The following is a 21,658-nucleotide window of genomic DNA, read 5'->3' on the forward strand; positions in this document are numbered from 1 at the left end:
CCACTTGGTACATAGCAGTGCATTCTTGGGCCAAATCTCAGTGCCTGTATCCTCAGCCACTAAAATGAGGGTGGTGATTCCTACAGGAGGTGAGGATTACATAAAGCCAAGCATGTGAGCCTCTTGGACAGAACAGGTGTTCATTCCATCAGTGGGAGCTGTGTTCCTCCCAAAGCCACTCTTTCTTTTCATGTGTTTTTTTAAAAAAAGCGCATAATGTGAAATCTACCCTCTTAATGAATTTTTAAGTGCACAGTACAGTGTTGTTAACTATATGAACATTGTTGTGCATCAAATCTCTGGAACTTTTTAGTTTTGCTTAATGTCCTCAAGGTTTATCCATATGTAGCATATGACAGTATTTCCTTCTTTCTTACTGAACAGTATTCCATTATACACACACACTACAGTTTCTCTATCCATTCATCCACTGATAGACATTTGAGTTGCTTCTAGCTCTTGACAAAAGTGAATAATGCTACAGTGAATGCCAGTGTATCTCTTTGAGATACAGTTTTCAGTTCATTTGGATAAGTACCCAGAAGTGGGATTACTGTAACCTATAATAATAATATTTTTTACTATTAAAAATAGGAGATTTTTCGTTCCTAAGGGACCTCCATACTGTTTTCCACAACAACTGCACCATTTTACTTTCCTGCCAACAGTGCACAAGTGTTCCAGTTTCTCCACATCCTTGACTTGTTATTTTGTTGTTTTGTTTTGATAATAGTTATCTTTACAGTGACACCTCCTTGTAAGGTGATACCTCATTATAGTTTTAATTTATGTTTCCCTGATTAGTGATCATGAACATCTGTTAATACACCTGTTGGCCATTATGTATCTTCTTTAAGAGAAATGTCAATTCAAGTCCATTGCCCATTTTAAAAAATCTGATTATTTGGGGAATTTTTCTGCTGTTGAGTTGTAGGAGTCCCGTATATATTTTGGATATTAACCTCTAACTAAGCATATGGTTTGCAGATATCTTCTCCCATCCCGTAGGTTACCTTTTCACAAAGGATTGTTTCCTTTGCTGTGCAGGAAGCTTTAGTTTAATGTTGTCCCACTTGTCTATTTTTGCTTTCATTGTCTGTCCTTTTGGTGTCATATCCAAAAAAGCACTGCCAAGACCAGTGTTATGAAGTTTTTTTCCCTGTGTTTTTTTCTTCTAGGAGCTTTATAATTTTAGGTTTCAACATTTAAGTCTTTAATCCATTTTGAGTTGATTTTTGTGCATGGTATAAGAGTCCAATTGTATTGTTTTACATGTGGATATCTAGGGTTTTTTGTTTGTTTTTAGGACCACACCTGCGGCACATGGAAGTTCCCAGGCTAGGGCTTGAACCGGAGCTGCAGATGCCGGCCCATGCCACAGCAACACCGTATCTGAGCCATGTCTATGACCTACACCACAGCCAGATCCTTAACCCACTGAGCAAGGCCAGGGATCGAACCCACATCCTCATGGATCCTAGTCTGGTTTATTAACCGCTGAGCCATGAAGAGAACTCCAACAATTATTGTCTTCTAATCCATGAATACAGGCTGTCTTACCATTTTTAATGTCTTCTTTATTTCAGCATTGTTTTGTAGTGTAGAAAATTTTGCCTTCTTTGTTAAGTTTATTCCTAAGTAGTGTATTCTTTTTGATGCTATTGTATATGCAATTGTTTTCTCAACTTCCTTTTTGGATTGTTCATTACAAGTGGATAGAAATGCAGTGAATTTTTATACATTGATTTTTGTACCCAACAATTTTGCTGGATTCATTTAATAGTTCTAATAGTTTTTTGTGGAATATTTAAGTTTTTCTGTATATAAAATCATGTTATCTGTGAACTGAGATCATTTTACATTTTCCTTTCTGATTTGGATGCTTTTATCTCTTTTTCTTGCCTAATTGCTCTCGCTAAGACTTGCAATACCATGTTGAATAGAGGTGGTAAAAATTGGCATCCTTGCCTTATTCCAGATCTTAGAGGAATAGCCTCTTATTTTTTACTCTTAGTATGATGTTAACTGTGGGCTTTTCTTATATAACCTATATTATATTGAGTTCATTTTCTTTGAATCCTAGTTTTTTAAATTATTTTTATCATGAGATAGTGTTGAATTTTGTCAAATACTTTTTCTGCACCTATTGATCACGTGATCTTTATCTTTCACTCTGTTACTATAGTATATTATATTGATTGATTTTTGTGTGTTGAACCATCCTTGCATTCCAGGAATAAATCTCACTTGGTCATGGTATATGGTCCTTTTAATGGTTTGCTGGTATTTTGTTGAGGATTTTGACATCTGGATTCAACAGGGCTATTGGCCTAAGGTTTTCTTTTCTTGTGATATCTTTGGCCTTGTTATCAGGATAATGCTGGCCTCATAAAATGAGTTTCAAGTATTTCCTTCTCTTTAATTTGTTTGAAAAGTTTGAGAAGGATTGGCATTAATTTCGTCTTTAAATATTGGGTGGAATTTTCCATTGATACCATCTGGCCCCGGAATTTTCTTTGTTGGGAAGTTTTTGATTACTGTGTTAATCTCCTTATCCATTATTGGACTGTTCATATTTTCCCTTTCTTCATGATTCAGTTTTGGTAGGTTGTATGTTTCTAGGAATTTTTCCATTTCTTCTATGTCATCCAATTTGTTGCCACATATTTGTTCATAGTTGTCTCTTATAATCATTTTTATTTCTGTAACATCAGTTGTAATGTCTTCTTTTTCATTACTGATTTTACTTATTTGTTAGTCTAGCTAAAGGTTTATCAACTTTTTTGGTCTTTTGAAATAACCACCTCAATTTCATTGATTTTTAAAGTTGTTTTTCTATTCTGTTTCTACTCTAATCCTTGTTACCTCCTTTATTCTGCTAACTTTGGGCTTAGTTTGCTCTTCTCTAATTCCTTGAAATGTAGTTAGATTATTTACTTGAGACTTTTCTTCTTCTTTTTTATTTTTATGTTTTTAGAACCACACCAGAGGCACATGGAAGTTCCTGGCTAGGGGTTGAATCAGAGCTACAGCTGCTGGCCTGAACCACAGCCATAGCAATACCAGATCCAAGCTGCATCTGTGACCTACACCACAGCTTATAGCAATGCCAGATTCTTAACCCACTAAGTGAGGCCAGGGATAGAACCTGCATCCTCACAGACACTGTGTTGGATTCTTAACTCACTGAGCCACAACAGGAACTCCCAATATTTTTGTGTGTGTGTGTGGTGAAATGATTTTATTCCTTTCTCATTTTCTTTTTATCTTTTCTATAGGCATCTTCTTTGGAATTTATATAAAACATCTTATAACAATCTGTCTTAAGTTGATAACCAAGACTACTTTTAATCTTGGCACAGTTTTTAGGAATAAGGTGCAACAAATAGATTTTTTAACTTTATCATTTTAACCTTCCTTTAATTACTTTAATGGCATTAACTAGAAATAGTGGATGTATATTTCATTAGCCTAATGCAACTAAATCCCAATGGTATATTTTAGAACTTGATAAAGTGATTCTGACATTCATCTGGAAGCATAAAGAGTTAGACTGTCCCAGAAGTTTTTGAAAAAATAAATGAAGGAAGATTGGCACCATTAAATACAAAGCAATAAATCTACAGTAGCAAAGCTATGTGTTACTGGCACAAGCAGGGGAGTGGAGTGGAGTGGGATGGGATAGAGTAGAACAGTATAGAATGCCCAAATCAATGTATAAGGATAATTTTTCAGTAAATATTGTTAGTATATTTGATTAATCATTTGTGGGGGAGGTAGATTCATGTATTTTACTGTGTACCAGAATAAACTCCAAAGAGATAAAAAATATTTACTTAAAAAAAAAAGAGGGAGTTCCTGTTGTGGCTCAGTGGTAATGAACCCAGCTAGTATCTGTGAGAATGCAAGTTCAATCCCTGGCCTTACTCAGTGGGTTAAGGATTTGGCATTGCCCATGAGCTGTGGTGTAGGTCACAGACACAGCTCAGATCCTGCATTGCTGTGGCTGTGGTATAAGCTAGCAGCTACAGCTCTGATTTGACCCCTAGCCTGGGAACTTCCATGTACCTGGGATGAGGCCCAAAAAAGACCCCCCAAAAATTACTTTATTTACTTTAAGAAAGAACTAGAAGAAAATATTAAGGAATAGTATATTAGGATGAGAAGGAATCATTTAAAAAATTGTTAGATTTCACTGCTTAAAAACTAAAACTTCTGTGCATACGTAACTACTATTAAAAAAAAAAAGTAAAAGATTGAAAACAAATAGACAATTTCCAGTGTTGAAACAGCTCAAGGATTGTGTTGCTGATATAAGATGAAGGAAACCTTACAAGTCAAAGAAAAAAAATAGAAAAATAGGTAAAAATATATATATAAGCACTGTTCTCAAAAGAAGAAATAGAGTTGACCAAAAGAGAAATTGTAGAACTTGGATGGCATTCCAGGAAATGCACATTAAAGCAGCAGTGAGTCGCCATTTTCAACATTCAGCTTAATAGAGGGGGTATACATTGACACCTCATCTCTTGGTGGCAGATTGTCCATAGATATCAAGAGGCTTGACATTTTTTTTTCAAAGACTTTGGTGTTTTTTCTCATGATTTTTTTCAATGAATTTTATTACATTTATAGTTGTACAACAATCATCACAACCCAATTTTATAGCATTTCCATCCCAGACCCCCAGTGCATCCCCCACCCCCCAACCTGTCTCCTTGGAAAACATAAGTTTGTCAAGGTCTGTGAGTCAGTATCTGTTCTGCAAAGAAGTTCATTCTGTCCTTTTGGCAGATTCTCCGTGTCAGTGATAGCATTTGATGTTGGTGTCTCATTATTTGATAATTGCTGTGTCCATCCATGTTGCTGCAAATGCCGTTATTTCTTTCCTTTTTTTTTTTTTTTTTTTTGTCTTTTGTCTTTTGTCTTTTTGTCTTTTGTTGTTGTTGTTGTTGCTATTTCTTGGGCCGCTCCCGCAGCATATGGAGATTCCCAGGCTAGGGGTCCAATCGGAGCTGTAGCCACCGGCCTACGCCAGAGCCACAGCAACGCGGGATCCGAGCCGCGTCTGCAACCTACACCACAGCTCACGGCAACGCCGGATCGTTAACCCACTGAGCAAGGGCAGGGACCGAACCCGCAACCTCATGGTTCCTAGTCGGATTCGTTAACCACTGCGCCACAATGGGAACTCCTTCTTTCCTTTTAATGGCTGAGTAATACTCCATTGTGTATATGTACCACATCTTCTTTATCCACTTCTCTGTCAATGGGCATTTAGGTTGTTTCCATATCTTGTCTATTGTATGTAGTGCTGCAATGAACATTGGAGTACATGTGTCTTTCTGAGTCATGGTTTTCTCTGGATAGATGTCCAGGAGTGGGAATTCTATTTTTAGTTTTCTGAGGAATCTCCATACTGTTTTCCACAGTGGTTGCACCAATTTAAATACCCACCAACAGTGTGATAGGGTTCCCTATTCCCCACACCCTCTCCAGCACTTATTGTTTGTAGACTTTTGGATGATGGCTATTCTGGCTGGTGTAAGGCGGTACCTCATAGTGGTTTTGATTTGCGTTTCTCTAGTGGTGAGTGATGTTGAACACCTTTTCACGTGTTTTTTGGTCATCCGTATGTCTTCTTTGGAGAATTGTCTGTTTAGATCTTGTGCCCATTTTTTGATGGGGTTGTTTGTTTTTTTGTTTGTTTTTGGTATTGAGCTGTAGGAGCTATTTATAAATTTTGGAGAGTAATCCCTTGTCAGTTGCTTCATTTGCAAATATTTTCTCCCCTTCTGTGGATTGTCTTTTTGTTTTGTTTAGAGAGTTTCCTTTGCTGTGCAGAAACTTGTAAGTTTAACTAAAAGTCCCATTTGCATATTTTTGTTTTTATTGACATTACTCTAGGAGATGAATCTGAGAAGATATTGCTGTGGTTTATGTCAGAGAGTGTTTGATCCAAGGAGAAACACCCCAAGACTTTGGTCTTTGAAAAGCAATTACCCTTCTAGGAATTTCTTCCTAGAGTCTATATCAAATGTGCCCATAAAATTATGTATACTATGCTTACTGCACTATTATTTTTGATGTTTTCATTTTTTCTTATTTTAATGCACAATATGCAATATACAATTATTATTTTAATACTGATAACAAAAGCCAAAGGATACTAAAGGAAATAGAGTGAAAAGTCATTCTCCCTCCCTTCTATTGTGTCTTCCTTTTCTCTCCCATGGGGTAACCAGTTATTTATAAATCCTTCTAGATATGCTCTTTGTACATAGAAGAATATGAACATGCTTGTGTTTTTAATTTTGTTAATTTATTTGATTGTGTATCTAAAGGTTAATGGTAGCACTCTGTAACATTCCATTTGTACCTTGCTTTTCTCATTTAATATATCTCAGAGTGTGCTCCCTTATCTGTAGGCAAAATAGTGTGGAAATTAAACTCTTGTCTACTTGGGTTTGAATAAAGTCTACTGCTTAGTAGCTGTGTTATCTTGGGCAAGTTTCTCAACCTCTCTGGGCCTTAGTTTCCTCATCTATAAAATGAATATGATAATAGTTCTTACTTCATAAGTTTCCTGAAAGGATTACATGAGTCAGTGTATGTAAAGTACATAGAACAATGCCTTGGTGAATCTTGTTTAAGTGTTAACTACTGTCAGTGCACTTGGAGCTGTAGTCTTCTTTTAATAGCTGTATAATATCCCACAGGGGATATATATTTTGTCCCACATTGATGAACAACTGACTTGTTCCCAGCACAGTAGTTGCAAAGGAATTACAATATTTGTTATGATACATTTTTAAGTCTTTTTTTTATTTGTTTGTCTGTTTAGGGCTGTGCCCATGGCATATGGAGGTTCCCAGACTAGGGGTCAAATTAGAGCTGTAGCCTCTGGCCTATGCCACAGCCAAAGCAACGTCAGCTGAGCTGCATCTGCGACCTATACCACAGCCCACAGCAAAGCAGGATCCTTAACCCACTGAGTGAGGCCAGGGCTTGAACCTGCGTCCTCATGGATGCTATCAGGTTTGTTTCCGCTGAGCCACGATGGGAATTCCTATTGTGACACGTTTTTAAGGGAAACAACATAAATGTCCAGAGTTAGTTTACTGTAGAGCACAGTACACATCCATACAGTGGAATACAGTACAGCCAATCAAAATTAAGATTATAGAAGGATATCTGATGAAATCTAAAAATGTTCATAGTGGAACAACTCATAGTGGCTTCAGCTAATAGGGCTGCAGGAGTATCATTGGTTATTTTAGAGTTTTCAGTAGTGTGGTATTTGGAGTGAATGCGGGGATGGCACAAGGCCTCATATTCAGAGTTAGAGTTTCTCCCTGGAAATAAGACTCAAACCTGCAAAGTGCTAGGGAGATGCAGGAATGGGTGGTGGGAAGGCCGGACGCCCTCCAGTCAGGCTGCTCTGGCCTTGACCCCCAGCGCCCTCACTGCGCAGTATGCTCTTGAGTCTTGGTTTTCTTCCAGTGAAGGCCAGAGGTGATTTATGTCAAGGGCCTCCTACAGCAAGGCTCTCAGCTAACATGGGCTATTACGAACCCACTGTGAACCTGGTGGGGGTGGGGGGGACAACCTCCCACCATCTCAGGAGGATGAGAATAGAATTTCTCCCGCCCAGTTTTTAGCCCTCAGCCCTTACGGGTTCTTCCCCTTTACCTCACTGGCTGAAAGAACCACTGCCAGTTACAGCTTGCAGCAGAGAAAGAGCTGCCCAAGGTGTATTTCTTTCAGAGTGTTGGGTGCAATTCCCTGGGCAAATCTATGACTCAGAAATAGACTAGGGACTGACTGAACATCTCTAGAAGGTAACTAAGTCCTTCTTCTAGGAGAAAAGGAAGTTTGGATTCTCACAACCACATCTGCTTTTGAACTCTGTGAGGTCTGTGCCCTGGCCTCTCTCCGCCCCCCCAAACTCCCTCCCCCCCTTTTTAATCAAACAGAGCAAAGTTGTGTTTGTTGACAACTCTTTCGGGGTGGGAAAGGAATGTAATGTATGCATAGACTGCCCAGAATTTCCTGTTAGACACCCATTCCAGACCACGGCCCTGGGATGCATGCCAGAGATTGCAGCGCAGTTCTGCAAGAGAAGAAATGGTGTATTCACTTAAATGAGGAACTGCTCGCCTCCCGTTTAAAAAAAAAAAAAAAAAAAAAAAAAAGGCGTTTAGCATTTTATGTAGTAATGTAGGTTGTGAATTCGCTACATGGTCTCTTCAGGCTTGTAATATGCCATGACATCCCCACATGTGAAGAAATAGCCTTACTTTGAGAAACTGCTGTTTTGCAGGCACAACAGTGTCGGTGTCCACATATTTTTGTTTTGTTTCATTTTGGTTTTTTTTTTTTTGGCTGTGCCCATGGCATGCAGAAGGGCCTGGGCCAGGGATCGAACCCGAGCCACAGCAGTGACAACACTAGATGTTTAACTGCTAGGCCACCAGGGAACTCCAGTGTCCACATATTTTAATATTCTGCTGTAAACATGTGGACTGCACAAATCTGCTACACAGTATCTTTCTCAGTTCTGCTCTTGTGACAGAAAAGAAGCTGGTTCTGAGGTTTTAATGCTTTGACACATTAGCAGGAGACTTTGTATGTGAAATCAGTTTTCCTCTAGATATTGTCTTATTCTGGATTTGGTGGTCAGGAACTTATACCAACACATAGGCTGGCTTGGCAGTGTGAAAATGAAAGGTCACCTTTGTCCTCTGTAGCTGCTGAAATGCAGTTTCTTCACTTAGGGAGAAACTTGAATGACGGGGTGGATTCATAGTCAGTAGCAAACATTTCCACCTATGTTTCAGCTGCTTTTGTCTTGACCCTGAACTACTCCTTTGATGGTATAGTGTGTGGGGCACTGGGAGTTCAAGGACAGATCACAGATAAAGACAGGTGGGTGGGGTGCTTGCAGAGGAGAGTGTGCAAAGCTCTGAACTGGGGTAGACCCAGAGATTGTCGTGATTGTCGTGCTGCAGTCAGGGGTTCAGGGAAGTTCATAAGCCTCTCCACATCTGGAATCTAAACCATGTCCCAATCAAGAATTACTGTAAAAGGTCAGCAGTTATGTGGCCTGGGCAGCTGTCACACTAATTAGGGAACACTGGCTTTTGGGGTCAACATTTCACTTTCTGGGTATAGAAGGGAACCAGTCAGCTCTCCAGGCAGTAGGAGAGAATGATTAGAAAGGCCTCCCTCGGAGTTCCCGTCATGGCTCAGTGGTTAACGAATCCGACTAGGAACCTTGAGGTTGCAGGTTCGGTCCCTGCCCTTGCTCAGTGGGTTAAGGATCTGGCATTGCCGTGAGCTGTGGTGTAGGTCACAGACGCAGCTCGTATCCCAAGTTGCTGTGGCTGTGGTGTAGGCTGGCAGCTACAGCTGCTATTTGACTCCGAGCCTGGGAACTTCCAGATGTTGCAGCTGTGGCCCTAAAAAAAAAAAAGGAAAAAGAAAAAAGAAATGCCTCCCTCTCAGACCATCATACCACCCAGTGGTGGGTTCAGAGATACCTTCCATCTGTTGACATAAACAAGTCCTCTCCTCCCACTGAGGGACCAAACCCCAACATCAGCCTTGGTGGACTTTCCCCTGGACAGTCCATGTTTTTAATTACAGCACTTTATTTCTAACCATGTTTCAATAAGATTTCCTCGAAAAAGCCCAAATCCTGGGGTTTATTTTAAGCTTCTCATGTGGAGCTGCTTCTTATTTGTTTGTTTACTTTCTAACATTATTATTATTAGACAAAGAAACCTTCACTAGCTAGGAGGTAGAGTTTTAAAGAGCTCCTTCAAGTCCTAAGTTTAGAATTCACATAACCAAAACCAAAATGGGTCTGCCTACGTGTTTTCTCATAAAGCCAAGCTGTTTTTGTGAGGATGGTTATCTGAATACAAGCTAGCTTCTGTTCCCAGTGAGACACTGCACTGGACCTAAACCAGTCATAAGCTTTTATTGCTATGCCTTAAGCTGCTGGTAGATTTTCTCTCTTACACAAACATACCTGTTATTGCTGCCTCCACACAACAATCCTGTGGGGGTAGATGTTATGGTTCCCACATTGCTGATGTGGCTTGGGTAGATGAATTCACTGGCTAACAAATGTCAGGACTGAGACTTGAACCCAGATGTATTCTCAAGCCCACCCCTCTTTTTTTAAGAGCCACACCTGTGGCATATGGAAGTTCCCAGGCTAGGGGTTGAATTGGAGCTGCAGCAAGATGTACACTGCAGCTTGTGGCAACACCGGATCTTTAACCCACGAGGAAGGCCAGGGCTTGAATCTACATCTGATGCCGGTTCCCTCCCCACTGAGCCACAACGGGAACTCCTCCATTTTCTTTTCGTGTAACTTGCATTGAAAGTCGCTTTTTGGAAGTTCCCTTGTGGCTCAGCAGGTTGAGGATCCAGCATCATCACTGCTTGTGGCATGAGTTCAACCCCTGGCCCAGGAACATCCACAAGCTGTAGGTGCAGCCAAAAATAAATAAATAAATAAAGCCAGTTTTTATTTATTTATTTATTTATTTTGTCTTTTTCCATTTCTTGGGCCACTCCCTCAGCATATGGAAGTTCCCAGGCTAGGGGTCCAATCGGAGCTGTAGCTGCCGGCCTACGTCAGAGCCACAGCAACGTGGGATCCCAGCCGCATCTGTGACCTACTCCACAGCTCACAGTAATGCCAGATCCTTAACCCTCTGAGCGAGGCCAGGGATTGAACCTGAAACTTCATGGTTCCTAGTCGGATTCGTTAACCACTGCGCCACGACGGGAACTCCAGCAAGTTTTTAAATAAGAAATTCCATTGTAGGCCCTTTACACAAGCATCCACGTCTGTGATTTACAAATATCCTGGAAATCTTCGATGCAGATTGAGAGCATGCATTAGTCATAATTTAAAATTTAAACTCAGTTTCAGCCGTAGAAGTCAAACCACGGCATTTGTACTGCAGATCTGCCCGGTGCTCTCCCGGTGCCCATAGGATGAAATCCACACTCATCACCAAGGTTTACAAGGTCCCTGCTGTCATCACCCCCATCTCATACTCCTCACCACTTTGATTTCTCAACTCTGTCATGTTCCCTCTCACTTCAGGCCTTTTACACGTTGCTGTTTCCCTCCTTTCTGCCCTCCAATGATTTTATAAAATTGTCAGCCCTGCTTAGAAGACAATTCTCCTACAAAGTCACTCCCCCCACCCCCCCGACAAGTCTGGACTGTGTGCCCTTCTCTGGGCCCCAGCAGTGCCCTGTGCTGCCCCATCACAGCAGGATGCATACTGTATCAGGATCGTCATTCAAGGGTCTCTCCTGCTGGGTATGCGTGTCTTTTGTGAATCATCAGTGTTTCTACGCTGCTGAGCCTAGGAGCCCACGTTTTCGGGGATAATCCTTTCCAATGCAAATAACATAACCTCAATACATGCTGGCTTAAAAGGAAAAGGGGATTTATTTTCTTATATAGATGAAAATTCCAGGAAGGTCCAGTTTATTGAAACCAAGTCCCCAGAGCCCTGCCCTTCTCCTTGTCTCAGCTACTTTTTCCTCAGTTTCAGCTCATGTGTTCAGGAAAGTGCTTCTCACTTGGTGGCCATGATGGCCCCTGGTGGCTCCAGGCTTACGTCCTGCCAGCTTAGCAAACCAGCAAAAAGAGAACAGTTCTAACAATAGTGTAGCTGAATCCGGGGACAGGCTTTCCTTGGCCCAGATGGGTCGTGCACCAACCCCTGAGCCAGTCGTGTGCCTCTGATTGGACAGGTTTTGGGAATGGACTGGAAGTTGGTGGAACTTTGATGGGAAAGAAGGGTCATGGATTCTGGGGGCAGACAGGGCAGATGTCTCCTGTGCTCCCAACTTTGATGGGAAAGAAGGGTCATGGATTCTGGGGGCAGACAGGGCAGATGTCTCCTGTGCTCCCTGTCGGCAGCTGGTGCTTTGAAGATACTGGTTCTAACCTGGGCCAGCCCTCTGCCCAGAGAGGCCAGGAAGGTATTTGAGAGGCTTCCTGTCTCTCCTTAGGATTAAAGACTCAAGGAAGGCAACCATCTATGCATCCGGTGTCACCCACCCCATCCATAGGCTCTCTCTCAGCCCCTCTTTTTCTCTGCCAGAGGATGGGAGGTCCCCGGCCCTTGGAGGAGAAAGAGGGGGATGTGTAGGAGTGGGAAGCAGGGTCCTTATCTGCTGGGCTTCAATAACACCAAGTCCAGGGGCCTCAAGAGAAGCATTAGTTCCCAAGAGGAATCCAGAAAACAGCCATGTGCCTGTTTGTCCTCAAGTGTCACACACGCCATGGGCATGGCAGAGGCCCACACCCCACATCTCCAATTCTTGACAGCCTTCCCCAGGGATTTCTGCCCCACCCAGGACTGCTCAGAGCGATGGAGAAACTTAAGTCTTAGGGTCACCCCATCTGACCCTGCCAGGGTTCTCCCCTTCCTTCCCTGTGGATTTCCAATTCTGTGGGCCAACAGTCTGTGTGAGATGAAGGGCGGCCACTGGGACCAGCCGTGAGTGTGTCTTCATTAGCAGGACTAAGGAAGAGAAGAGGATAGTCCTTCTGACAGGCCTGCACTCCCAGAGCCTGGGGGAAATGGTGGCGTATAACAGCCCAATAGGAGAGCCTGCAGGAGACTTGATGGGTCTGTTGGCCTCCTTGCATGGTCCTCATGGGTCCTCCACACACGGAACGTGCTCCTTTTTGATGCACAGCTTGGGGCGAGGAGCCCCTGGGTCAGATGCAGATGGGGCAGGTCCAGAGCTCAGCAGACGGGAGTTGAGGAAGTGGGTGGGAGAGAGTAGGTGCTTCCTCCCCTTGACTTGAAAGCATTTTCTTTTTCTCAGGGAAAGCAGGTCAACAGCCCCCAATAGCATTTATCTGGACACTTACCCCTCTCCCTTTTCTTTCCTCATCTCTACCTCTCTATAGTTTTTAGAGCAATTGAGTAGAGTCACTTCTGAAATTTTTCTAGTTTTCCTTTCTAAATGACAATTTAAGTAACCAGGATCTGTTATAGTAAGTTATGCCTCCTAGTTGTCAGATGCCAGGGAACAGACTGTATCCACAGAATCCAGCCTATGAGCCATGCTTTACCTAGAGAACCCCAGTTCCTTTATAGAGCAAACGCTTTTAAGAGACTAATAATGGTAGTAATAAGAGTTAACGTTTATGAAAAGCTTGTTCTGTGCCAGGCAGTGTTCTCAGTATTTTTTAAGAACTCATTAAATTGTCACAACAAGCCTATTGTCCCCATTATTCAGACAAGGAGAAATCATGTCACTTAAGAAATCACGTCACTTAAGTCCCAACCATTTGCTGGTTGAGCCTACACCTAGGAAGGTGACTTCAGGGGCCACACTCAGATCCATCAAACATTCTCCTCACCTCTTGGGCTTCATTGAGGTAGATCATGTCATTATATGGGACACAAAATTGGCAGCAAGGAAACAAGTTCCACCGCTGTTGTTCTCCAGGCCCCAAGATGATGAGGGCCCCAGCTGGGATCAGACCAGGACAGGGGCTTGTGAGGACAGACTTAGGGGCTGCTAAGGATACCCACGCCAACAACTTAATGAGAGGGAGGAGGATCGATGCTTAGACTAGGAGATTGGGGCCCTGAGTTAAGAGGGGACATGCTGGCTGAGCGGCTCCTAGGAGGCATCCAGGGGCCATGTCAGTCCAGCAGGCAGGCGGATGAATTGGTAGTTGGAAGAGAGGAATGGGAGTTCCATGGCTGATCCCTTCCACTGGCTGGAGTGGGCTTCCTCCAAAAGGTAGATTTTGAACCAACCCCTAAAGAACAGGGATATTCTGAGAAGTGAGGAGAGGAGCAGAGGAAGAAGGGGAAGTAGGATGTCAGTATGATGAGGAGTCTACCATGAGAAAACCGGAAGTGAGGGGGCAGGTGCAGGTGTGATAGGAGGGGGGAATGATCAAGGGAAAGCAACAGAAACCTTTGGAATGATTTTCAATGACGTCTTCCTCCTTAATCTGATTAAAAATGAAAATTTTTTATGAAAAATAGATTTACAATGCTGTGTTAGTTTTAGGTGTACAGCAAAGTGATTCAGATATATACATATGAAATAATATGAAATATAAATAATATAAAAGATTCTTTTTCAGATTATTTTCCATTATGGGTTATTACAAGATAGTGAATGTAGTTCCCAGTGTGCTATACAATAGGTCCTTGTTTATTTTATGTATAATAGTATGTATCTGCTAATCCCAAACTCCTAATTTATCCCTCCCCCCTTTCCCCTTTCGTAACCATAAGTTTGTTTTCTATGTCTGTGAGTCTGTTTCTGTTTTGTAAATAAGTCCATTTTAGATTCCACATATGAGATATCATATGGTATTTGCCTTTCTCTTTCTAACTTCGCTTAGTGTGATAATCTCTAGTTGCATCCGTGTTGCTGCAAATGGCATTATTTCATTCTTTTTTATGGCTGAGTAGTATTCCATTGTATCTATGCACCACATCATCTGTTGATGGACTTCTTTTTATCTTTTAATTTTTTGGCCATTCCTGCAGCTACAAAAGTTCCCAGGCTAGGGATCAAACCCACACCACAGCAGTGACTCAAGCCACTGTGTTGACAACGCTGTATCCTTAACCCACTGCACCACAAAAGAACCCCCTCACTGGACATTTAGGTTGCTTCCATGTCTTGGTTATTTTAAATAGTGCTGCTGTGAACATTAGGGTGCATGTATCTTTTCGAACTATGGTTTTTTTCAGGTATATGCCCAGCAGTGGGATTGCTGGGATATGGCAATTCTGTTTTTAGTTTTTTGGGGAACCTCCATACTGTTTTCCATAGTGGCTGCACCAGTTTACATTCCCACCAACAGTGTAAGAGGGTTTCCTTTTCTCCACAACCTCTCCAGTATTTATTATTTGTAGGCTTTTTAATGATGGCCATTCTGACTGGTGTGGGGTGATTCTTCATTGTGATTTTGATCTGGATTTCTCTAATAATTAGCCATATCAAGCATTTTTTATGTGTCTGTTGGTCATCTCTAAGTCTTCTTTGGAGAAATATCTGTTTAGGCCTTTTGCCCACTTTTGATTGGGTTTTTGTTGTTGTTATTGAATTGTATGACCTGTTGGTATATTTTGGAAAGTAAACTCTTATCAGTTGCATCATTTGCAACTGTTTTCTCCTAGTCCATAGATTGTCTTTTCGTATCGCATTGTTTATGATTTCCTTTGCTCTGCAAAAGCTTATAAGTTTGATTAGATCCTATTTGTTTATTTTTGCTTTTATTTCTGTTGTATTGAGAGACCAACCTAAAAAAATGCTGACGTAAGTTTTATGTCAGAGAATGTTTTGTGTATGTTCTCTTGTAGGAATTTATGGTGTCATGTCTTATATTTAAGTCTTTAAGCTAAAAAATGGAAACCTGGAGTTCCCATCGTGGCGTAGTGGTTAACGAATCCGACTAGGAACCATGAGGTTGCGGGTTCGACCCCTGGCCTTGCTCAGTGGGTTAAGGATCCGGCGTTGTCGTGAGCTGTGGTGTAGGTTGCAGACACGGCTCAGATCCCGAGTTGCTGTGGCTCTGGCGTAAACCGGCGGCTACAGTTCCAATTGGACCCTTAGCCTGGGAACCTCCATATGCCGCAGGAGCGGCCCAAGAAATGGCAAAAAGACCAAAAAAAAAAAGGAAATCTTTGAGAAATGTTTTCGACTGGTGTTCAAAGTGGTTAATTCCCTCCTTTACTCTTTTAACATATGCTCCAAACCAGTGTAACCAGAAGATATGTGCATTAAACTGTCTTTAATATCCAATTCTGATAAAGACCTTCTTGCTGGCTACCTGGGCCACCAAGAGACCTCTCATGTTATCTGAGAAGGGACCTTCAAAGGAGCAAGTGAGGGCAGGTGGTGAGAGGCCAAGTCTTGATTAAGAACAGAGAGGGAGCAGGACGGCATTTACCTCCTGCAAGACTTATGACACTGCTGTTGCCTGTTTTTTGCTTCACAGACATAGAGTAGAAAACAAAGGAGTAAGCCTAGGGTTTAGGTGTAGGAGTAGGATATGGTTTCTCCTCAGCTTAACAAAGTTGCTGAAAGAAAGCTTAACAAGGCTGTGTTCTTACCCATTGTTAGAGTAAAATGTAATTACCATAAAGCATTTAGAAAATACAGAAGGAAGAGCTGTAAATACCCAGTGTCTGACAAGTACTTTTAACATTGTGACATATTTTTGCCCATCTTTTCTCTATTATAATCTTTCCATTTGTTTTGCACAATTATGAGCAAGTCAGAGATACAATTATTTATCTAGCATTTTTGATCTATGATAAACATTTGGCCATTAAAATATAGATTTCGACTCCATACATCAACTGAAACCGTTTTACTAGAAGATGGTAAGTGAATCAAAGGCCTTTTGTATTCTAACTGGCAGAGAGGCAGCAGCTGGGGTGGGAGGCAGCAGGGTCCAGAGACCCAGACAGCCCCACCTTGACCTTGCAGGAACAGCGAGTGCCATGGGTGGGGTGAGGCTCAGGCTGGCCCTGTGGACATCCACCCATCTCCCTGGCTAGCCTGAGCACCAGCCCAGTCCAAGGGTAATTAGGAAACTAGAAAGCCCCAACTGCCTTGAGATTCCTACAGGCCCTAGTACTAACCTAATTTAGCAGGAAGATGCCTGGACATGAGACCACCTGGGCTCCTTCACCTCTTCCTACAGAGAGGGCAGAACTGAGTGAGCTGCCTTTTCCCAGTCGGGGGTGACAGCATCCCAAGCAACTGGAACAAATAGTGAGCCCCAGCCCTATTAGTGGCTGCTACACTCCAAGTGATCTTATGGTGTCAATCATAAATACTTCCAGGGTCAGGAATATTTTTTTAAGCATATAAGTTAACTCGTTGGAGTTCCCATCGTGGCTCAGCAGAAACGAATCTGACTAGTATTTATGAGGACACAGGTTCGATCCCTGACTTCGCTCAGTGGGTTAAAGATCTGGTGTTGCCGTGAGGTATAGGTCACAGATGTGCCTCGGATCTGGTGTGGCTGTGGCTATGGCGTAGGCCGGTGGCTTTAGCTCCAATTAGACCCCTAGCCTGGAAATCTTCATATGCAATGGGTGTGGCCCTAAAAAGGCCAAAAAAAAAAAAAAATTAACTTATTTGTTAGTTAGTTAATTATGGGAAAGATTTACATGATCTGGGAGAGTACATTTTGCAGGCCTTTTTATTGCCCAGCCTGGGGGTTGACTGCTCAGTGTCTCCGAGACATGAACAAACAACTTGTTTACTTGCAGAGAAATGTGCTCTCAGGCAAGGAAGACACAGTTTTTTCTTCCTCTGACTAAACTGTTTGAGTGAGGGATAAAAACTGAAACACCCAAAGTAACACCAAGCGGGTTAACCATTTGTTTATATTAAATATGAGTTTATTGGCTGCACTTTTCTCCCCACTTGGCATGTTTCCCCCTTAATCTGACCTGAGTTGTTTTAGACTTGTCTTCTGCGTGGTGCATGGGGAAAGCACGCACTCTGGACACGGGCCCACTTGGGTTCAGATCCTGGCACACACAATTACTAGCTGTATTTTCTTGGCAGTAAAATGGAAGCAGTAACACCTATCTCCTTGGGTAGCTCTGAGGATTCTGTGAAATGAGGACTGTAAAGTTCTAGAACCCAGAGGGAAGGCCTCAGGATACAGGGATCATCATGGCTTGCACCCCTGCTGCGTGGGAGGCCTCTGTGTCTGGTGGTCCCCGTGGCCTGGTCTGGCCTGGTGTGTGGGGCCTGAAGTGAGGAGATAGTTGCCCTGTGCCATGCACCTGCAGATTCACAAAGGGAAAAAAAAAAAAAGCCAGCTTTTCCAGGGATTCGTGGGTCTAAAGCTCATCTTTAGTGAATGGGGAACTTTAATTCACTTGAATTCTGTTAACTAGACCATTTGCTTAAACCCAGGGGAGAGACCATCCATGCCTGTGGAATGCTGGCAAAACAACCTTTTAGGACTTTTTCAGAACTTCTATCTGAAGGCATTTGGTTTTGCTGCAGGCAGAGGAGTACCCCAAGATTCTCCGCAAAGGTTTTGTGATCTTTTGAGAGAGTGGGTGCTATACAGATCACACAAGTGTATAGAAAGGAACTGTGCCAGAAACGCTTTGTGGGAGAGAGAGACTCTAACAGTTATCATGTGGACTTAACAATTTCCTACAGTGATGATTCCCATGCATCCCAGGCATGGTACCTCTCCTCAGTGCTGCTGACCCACCCAGACGTGGTATGTGGTGGGACAGCCCTGGCTGCATTCCCAGGCAAAATGCTCCTGCACCTTCAAGTTGTTAGTCCCCTCCCCCGAGGTGTGTTTCTCATCTGTACTAATTTTTGCGCTTTATTTCTGACTTGTGGTGGCTTGTTTGAGCCCTGGGTAACAGCAAGGATCTGTCCCTCCCTCCAGAGCCTTAGTCCAGGACAGGCCAGGGATTGAATGTGGCACTGTGTGGCCCGGGTCCTATGAAGATGGGCTTTACCCTGGCTGGCCCTGACCTTCTCTTCCACCTCTCCTGCTGTGTCTGTTTCAAGGGTAATGGAAGCCTTCAGACCTGAGCTCTGTGGGTCGAGGCTCCATCAATTTCTTGACAAATGGCAGAGTTTAAGAAGAGGGCTGCTTTGTGCCCTCACACATCTTATTTAATACACCATGAAGTTAGTCATTTCCATGGTGAGCAGGGAGTGTCCAAGAACCCAGTTTCAAAGTGATTCTTTCTTGGTACCCTTAACAGAAAAACACTTCTCAGAGAGTTTTAGAGATCTGTGCCTGCAAGGATCTATATTTTGAAGTAGTGCTTCGTGCAGGGTTGGGAGACCTTATCCGCTGGGTTCAGGAATGTAGATGGCGCGTGACCCTGGGGTTGGGTCAGTTAATGAGCAAGCAGCCACCACTGGGCCAAGGCCAGAAGAATTCTGTCCAGCCAGCAGGACTAAACTCCATTGACCATCTGGTTCTCTAGGATTCCCGTAATAATCTTTCAGAGCAACTTCCCAGTGGCCCCTGTCTTCTTGTCCTGAGTAGGTCTCCTGGAATCAGGACTCCAGGGCAACTGCTCATTAAGGTTTTCCCATTGCATTACAGCTCCAAGTGCATGATGCAGCTGGCCACACTGTGCTTTTTTGTCTTTCCAGCATCCCAGTGCAACGTCAGCCTGAAGAAGCAGAGGAGCCGAAGCATCCTCAGTTCTTTCTTCTGCTGCTTCCGGGATTATAATGTGGAGGCCCCACCAGGCAGCAGCCCCAGTGTGCTTCCGCCACTGGTGGAGGAGAATGGTGGGCTTCAGAAGGTCAGTGTTGATGTAGAACTGCTGTAGCCACGTGTCTGTCCCATCCTTGACCAACATCCTTAATGAGAATCTGTGACAGTATGTGTGCAGCCATTTACTTGGAGATTTGAAATTACAAAAAAAGTCATCTTTTTTGTTAAAGGCTATGTCAGTTATCCCATTTAGCCACTAAAGAACATATTTGGTGCAAGTTATAAGTGTCATTTCACATTTTTATAACATTCTTTCATGGGAAGTTGAATGAATGAAACAGAATGTTAAGGAGCCAGGGGCCGACCAAGAAATGGAAAGACTGTGGAGTTCCCTAGTGGCCTGGCAGGTTAAGGATCTGGCATTGTCTTTGCTGTGGCTCTGGTCACTGCTGTGATGCAGGTTTGATCCTGACCCAGGAACTTCTGCATGCTATGGGTGCAGCAAAGAAAGAAAGAAAGAGAGAGAGGGAGAGGGAGAGGGAGAGAGAAAGAAAGAAAGGAAGGAAGGAAGGAAGAAAGAAAGAAAGGAAGAAAGAAAGAAAAAAAGAAAGAAAGAAAGAAAAAGAAATGGAAAGAGTAGAGGAGAAATAGAGACTTGGAAAAGAGCTAGTAATAAATATAAATGGAGGAGTTCCCATCGTGACTCAGTGGAAACGAATCTGACCAGCATCCATAAGGATGCAGGTTCGATCCCTGGCCTCTCTCAGTGCGTTAAGGATCTATTATTGTTGTGAGCTCTGTTGTAGGTCGCAGAGGTGGCTCGGATCGCTGTGGCGTAGGCCAGCAGCTACAGCTCCGATTTGACCCCTAGCCTGGGAACCTCCATGTGCCACAGGTGCAGCCCTAAAAATACAAATAAATAAATAAATAAATATACATATATATATATATATGTATATATATATATAGATGTGACTACCTTCTTTAATAATGAATGTATTTGTTATATATTCTTTTTTATATGTATCAAATAAGGAATTTTAAGTCAGATCATCACAATAGGTTTAAAAAAAAGATTCTACCCACATACTATCTAACAGACATATTCAAAACAAAATGACTTAGAACAAAGTAAAAGAGAATGAGCAAAAAGCCATCACACAGGTATAACCAAAAAGAAAGCAGGAAGTACAATGGTAATATCAGTCAGATTAGAATTTTGGGTAAAAATTATTGAAAGAGAAAAAGGAGATTATTCATGGTGAGGATAGTCAAGATCGAGGCCACAAAAGTCATAAAACTTTACATCCCAGATTACATGAGCAGAGGGCATGAACAGACATCTCACAAAATAAATACAGTTGGTCAGTAAACATGAGAAAAAATGTTCAGTGTGGTTAGTAATCAAAGAAATACTAAAACAATGAGATCTCCTGTTCCATCTATCAAACTATTAGAAGATTTAAAGGTAATATTTGTTTTTTGGGGGGGTTTTGGGTTTTTTTTTTTTTTTTTGTCTTTTTGCCTTTTCTTGAGCCACTCCTGTGGCACATGGAGGTTCCCAGGCTAGGGGTCTAATCGGAGCCGTAGCCGCCGGCCTATGCCAGAGCCACAGCAACACGGGATCCGAGCCGCGTCTGCAACCCACACTACAGCTCACAGCAACGCCAGATCCTTAACCCACTGAGCAAGGCCAGGGATCGAACCTGCAACCTCATGGTTCCTAGTCAGATTCATTAACCACTGAACCACAACGGGAACTCCTTAAAGGTAATATTTGGGTTCAGCATCAGGATAGTGAGAGAGAAGTAGAGGATTACTTATTGATAGGAATGTTAAATGGTTACCTTTCTTGAAGAAAATTTGGCAGTATGATCTCAAAAATCTTAAAAATATACCTATTTGTCCATACAAGCAGTTTTCCACCTTAGTGATGTAATTATGAATGTACAAAGATTTAGCTATAAGATACTATCCAGCATAAATTATAATATTGCAGAATTGTAAGCAACTTGATGATAAAATAATAACAGGCCAATGCACCAATCATATGATTACATAGTATACAGCTATTAAAAATGACATCTCGGGAGTTCCCGTCGTGGCGCAGTGGTTAACGAATCCGACTAGGAACCATGAGGTTGCGGGTTCGGTCCCTGCCCTTGCTCAGTGGGTTAACGATCCGGCGTTGCCGTGAGCTGTGGTGTAGGTTGCAGACGCGGCTCGGATCCCGCGTTGCTGTGGCTCTGGCGTAGGCCGGCGGCTACAGCTCCGATTCGACCCCTAGCCTGGGAACCTCCATATGCCGCGGGAGCGGCCCAAGAAATAGCAACAACAACAACAACAACAAAAAAGACAAAAAAAAAAAAATGACATCTCATAAATATTGCTGAAATAGGG

At 42.5% G+C, this 21,658-nt stretch overlaps 1 protein-coding gene across 4 annotated transcripts in view; it reads left to right on the top strand.

Annotated features, from left to right (window-relative positions):
* CTDSPL (CTD small phosphatase like) overlaps nt 1–21,658 on the top strand; it is a 121,038-nt gene that overhangs the window by 66,886 nt on the left and 32,494 nt on the right. For all 4 annotated transcript variants that reach the window (XM_003358363.4, XM_005669358.3, XM_003132112.5 and 1 more), the window contains exon 2: nt 19,192–19,346. In XM_003358363.4, the coding sequence (XP_003358411.1) occupies nt 19,192–19,346 (155 nt within the window). The remainder of the gene's footprint in view (nt 1–19,191; nt 19,347–21,658) is intronic.

Source organism: Sus scrofa, chromosome 13, assembly GCF_000003025.6.
Source record: "Sus scrofa isolate TJ Tabasco breed Duroc chromosome 13, Sscrofa11.1, whole genome shotgun sequence".
NCBI classification, from domain to species: Eukaryota; Metazoa; Chordata; class Mammalia; order Artiodactyla; family Suidae; genus Sus; species Sus scrofa.